The following is a 4,590-nucleotide window of genomic DNA, read 5'->3' as shown; positions in this document are numbered from 1 at the left end:
ATTCTTATCTTATTCTAATTACTTATTCTCATTATCTTATTCTTATTACTATATTATTATGATCTTATTGTGATCAATTATTCTAATTATTATCTTACTCTTACTTATTGTCATTATTACCTTATCCTTATTACTTACTCTTATTATTATGTTACTCTTACTTACTCTTATTATTATTCTATTCTTATAGCTTATAACAATCTTAAGATTATGTATCATAAACTTGACATAAAAACATAAGGCACAAAGAAGAAGGCATGTAGAAGGTAGAGGATGACAGGTAATACCACGGTATAGAAATAGGGTGTACTTTGGGATAACTTGGGGGTAATACTGAGTGGATATATTCTTAAAGCATTTGTCAGCGGTCTACTAACATGATGTTAACCTTCTCTAGCCAACTCTTGACAAACCGCATGAGCTTATTCAATATACAGGGTCCAAAGATCAGTGTCATCATGATCATTGCTATCGGCCCTATCAAGGTGGATATCAGGGTGGTTAACCATAGCATTTTGGTGACCCTGTAGTTACTTTTGTACTAATCGCTCGAGATTGTTCCATCTGTTCAAGTACCCATTTAAAGGGCTGATGTGACTCTACTTGTCCTATAGTGACAAGCTGCAAAATTAAGATAACGCAAAGGCATCGCGGCCCCCTCTTGCGAAGGCTGTTTTGTTGTTTTCTGGATTCGGTCGGCGTGGAACTCACAGGCTCGGGCGGGACGCCTGTCACCGGGGCGTCCGATGATCCGGTCCTGTGAACAGAAACTCACAATTTTCATTAGTTTTATTTTGAAGGTCTGGTTTAATAGACTTAAGCGGGCACCACTTGACTCTGCCATCTTTCCTGACAGTGACCTTTGGGTCGATCTTGGCATGGGGGGAGCGCTGCCAGCGAGTCCCCCAGCCAAGGGCAGTTTACTGCAACGTGGCCGGCCTGGCCACATTTAGAACCTGCCATTACGTTGGCTATTGCGGCGTGAACAGCCACCTGAATTGGGGTCAGATGCTCTTCCTTTGCAACGTGCTTAATCATGTCTGCGATACTTGACCCCGCCGGCAATGATCGCAGGATTTCTTTGGTTGCCGAATTGCATTGTTGGCGTAAACATTCCGCTACGACCGGGCCTTTTGCCTCCGTGGGCAGGGACGAAGAGTCGACCGCTGCTTGGAGACGATCTACAAATTGTGTAAAGCTCTCACTTTCACTTTGCTTTATTGTGGACCATGGCGATGGTTTGGCAACAACTCTACAAGCTGTGCGAATAGCTTCTCTGGCCGCACGAGTAGTTGCCATAACTTCATGGGCCCGCAGGCCATGGGCCTGCGCCTGGGGGGTGATCATTGTTGGATCTGCACCCATTAACCGCTGCAGGCTGGAGCCGTGTAATGGATGATCTGCCCCAGTTACTTGGGCTGAACACTTTGTACAGTTGTCTTCCCATTCTTGTTTGAAAACGATCATCCCTGCTCCATCAAAGATTAGCCTACAAGTTTGTTTTATATCGAACGGGAGCAGATCGTCCCCCCCGAAGATACCATCTAGGAGGGTCGAGACCATGGCAGAATTAGTCCCTTTATCCGCAACTGCTTTAACAATCGTTTGCACATCCTTAGGGTTTATCGGCGAGTGGACCCTCTGTCCCCCCTCCGTCACCCGGACCGGGAACGCTAGCGCGGCCGATGGGGCCCAGTCGGCACATGCGATCTTTATTTCCCTCCAGTCCGTGAGAGGGGTTTCTCCCCTTCGCGGTTTTTCTTTAATTCGGATGGGAATATTTTGGCTCTTAGCTCTGTTTACCTTCATTTCCTCCTCCCTTAAGTTTGAATCAGTTGTGACCCACTCGTCCTCACTAGTGTCTGATCCGGGGTCGGAACTCGACTGACTGGTCACTTCCGGGCTCCCGTACTTTTTCGTTGGGCTCCGGCCCCGCCTACTTCCGTCCCGCCCACTTCCGTTGCGGGCGGGCTGTTCCCCCCTCCTTGGCTCGCCCCGCCTCCTACTCACAGAGGCGTTTTGTGAAATGGCCGCTCTGATCGGTTCTCAGCGCCTCACTCGGGCCTCCCTCACCTGGCCGGTCACCCGAACCACCTTTCTCCTCCTTGTTGTCCTCCCCCTCCTGTTTGTATGCGCTTGTTAGTTCTAACGGTTCCTGCCCGTTCCTGCCGGGGGCATCCTCGCCCCGTCCTTCTCCTTGTGGCTCAGCACCATTTTGAGGGGCATAGGGTGGTGGCTTGACCCAGGTGTCTCCATGGTCTGACTTCTTTTCGATATTTCTAGCTTCCTCAGCTAGCTCGCCCCAAACAGATTTCGGCTGTTTTTGCTCCTCTGTAAGCGGGACGGGGTTCGGGGATTGAGGGGACGTATCGCCCTCTTGCAGATCTTTAGGCTCAGCAGAATCACCATCATCTGGGGGGTGCAAAGTCTGTGCGGTTGCCCCGACTCCCATTTTCGGGGTGGCCAACAAACAGTCCTGTACCGCCACCCAGGTCTCCTGCTCCTTTATAGCCTTCTGCAACGCCTGTACAACTTTCCCCCAAGCCTTAAGGTTTTTCCCACAACCCGAAGACATCGTCTCCTCGGCCAACGCCTTAGTACATTTGTCCCACAGTTTAGGGACACGCTTCAGGGACTTCAGAATATCCACCGGCCGGTCTATAACCTTAATTTTTAAAAGCCTCGCAACAGCGAGCCTAAAATCTTTTGGCTTACAATCAATCCCCCAATGCTTATGTAATTGCGATACGACCTTCACAAGGGCTTCCATCCTCCTTGTTGCTCTGGTAGCGTCCTCTCCGCCGGGCTGGTCCAGCCGCTCCGGCCGCCGTTCACCCGTCCAGGCGATGATTCCCCGGTTTCGGCACCACTTGTTGCCATTCAAAGCGGCGTGGCGACCTGGTTCAGGGACGGCACGGCGACCACCCCCAGGCCGCTCGGGCCATCAGCTCGCTGACACCAATGTGGTGGACGGCAAATGGCATTTATTGATGGGTAACAAGGTGTTATATAGCTAAGGTTTACAACGTCACATCCGTCTGCTTACATCATAAACTAAACGCTATCGGCTATTAGGGGCCCTATCTTTCCGTACAGCACAATATCTTCCAGCCGCCGGACCCTAACTATCTGCAACAGGCAGTTATCAAAGAAGCAAATTTTAAAGCCATGTTATAGTGATACAAAAAGTCAGTAAACAGAAAGGACAGCAACAAGAAATGGATGAGCCAATTAGCTAGAAGTAATTTTTATTTATTTATTAACTGAAAAGAGCAACAGCAACTGGGTTAGCAGCCAACATAAGGGTCATGGCCTGAGCTACTTACTGGTGTGCGTTGTGTGCGGCACCCGGAGAGTTGAGAGCTGCCCCGCGGTGGGGCTGGGGCTTCTTCCCCTTTGGGCATCCTGTGGGACACGTGTGCAGGTCAGGTGAAGGAAGGCCCTACACTTAGGGATTAATAGCAGGTTGATTTTTAATTGTCCTTGGCTGAGGTGTGCGGGGGAAGAGAGGCTACGTGTCCTGGTACCTGCCCGTGCTGCACTTGATCCCCTAACCTAGAGCTAAGCACTCAGCTCTTGGGAGTTTGTTCACTTGCTGGGAAGTTCAACCAAACCTGCTTTCCACTCCTGTATTTGGCTGTTTCCCAAGCTGCTTCCAAAGGGGAGAAAAGACCCCCCCTGCTCTGCACAGGTGCCCAGGGCGCAGTGTCCCTGTCCCCTGCGCCGCGGGGCTGCACTGCCCCAGGGAGCAGCTCCTGTCCTGCGCACCGGCCTCCCTGATGCCGCCGTGAGCAGCACAGGAACAGGCGCACGGCTTAGAGATCCTCCGCTAAAAGCCAAGTGGCCTCTCAACACATGGCCAAACTCTCATGCCATAATTTAACTCTTTGTGTGCTGCTGAATTGCTGCTGGAACCAAAGGAACCAGGGTTTGACACGATCCCAATTCTGTATTTTGAGACAGTGTTTGGGGAAGGGGAAGGCAGAGGGAGAGGAGGGTAAATCCCCTCTGTCTATAATCCCTGGCCCATTGCCCCAGATAAAACTGGAGCCAAACACTCAGCCTGCAATTGCACTCCCAGCACCAATAGAGTTAAGGGGGAAGGCAAGGCTGCTCTCAGCCACAGCACATGGCACCTGCAAGGTGCACGGCAGGACAAGAAAAGGAGCCCAGCAGCACACCAGGGGCTCCCAGGCAACCACCAACTCACAAGGGCTCTGTTGAGGACATGCACACCCGGCCCTGGGCACAACTGCCCTTCGCACTCATTGCACTGCCAAGGAACATGTCTAGACCATGGAAAAGAAAGCTGTCTCGAGACTATCAGGCGGTAAGGGCAGGAGTGGAGCAGGGAAGAAAGATGAAGGCATTCAAGGCTGCTTGCAGGGGTGTAAGCAGAGCCCCAATTGGAGTCCGGCCTCTGGGCAGGCAGCCACCAGCAGCACCATGGGGCTGCGTGAGGAGCCCTCCTTGGCACCCAGGAAGCCCAAGGCCACGCACTGCTCTCTGCTGCCAGGCTCAGCAGTGCCAGGGGGAGTCCAGCACACGCAGACCCTTCCTCACGGCGGCCCCCCTGGCCCTTGCCGCTGC

The 4,590-nt window shown here is 51.9% G+C and overlaps 1 protein-coding gene across 1 annotated transcript; it reads right to left on the bottom strand.

The window, feature by feature from the left end:
* Positions 1-1,205: 1,205 nt before the first annotated feature.
* On the bottom strand, positions 1,206-3,310 carry LOC148593021 (uncharacterized; the record flags this gene model as incomplete). The annotated part of the gene is made up of 2 exons (XM_088532711.1): positions 3,300-3,310; positions 1,206-2,035 (listed from the first exon to the last, which is right to left on the bottom strand). Coding segments are annotated over exons 1-2 (841 nt in total), but the record flags the coding sequence as incomplete, so codon positions are not given.
* Positions 3,311-4,590: the final 1,280 nt, after the last annotated feature.

The sequence above is a fragment of the Tinamus guttatus genome, unplaced genomic scaffold, assembly GCF_059628265.1.
Source record: "Tinamus guttatus ecotype Peru unplaced genomic scaffold, ASM5962826v1 Tinamus_guttatus_pri_ptg000468l, whole genome shotgun sequence".
NCBI lineage: Eukaryota > Metazoa > Chordata > Aves > Tinamiformes > Tinamidae > Tinamus > Tinamus guttatus.
The sequence above is the reverse complement of the archived record's forward strand: the minus strand, read 5'-3'. Positions and strand labels throughout refer to the sequence as shown.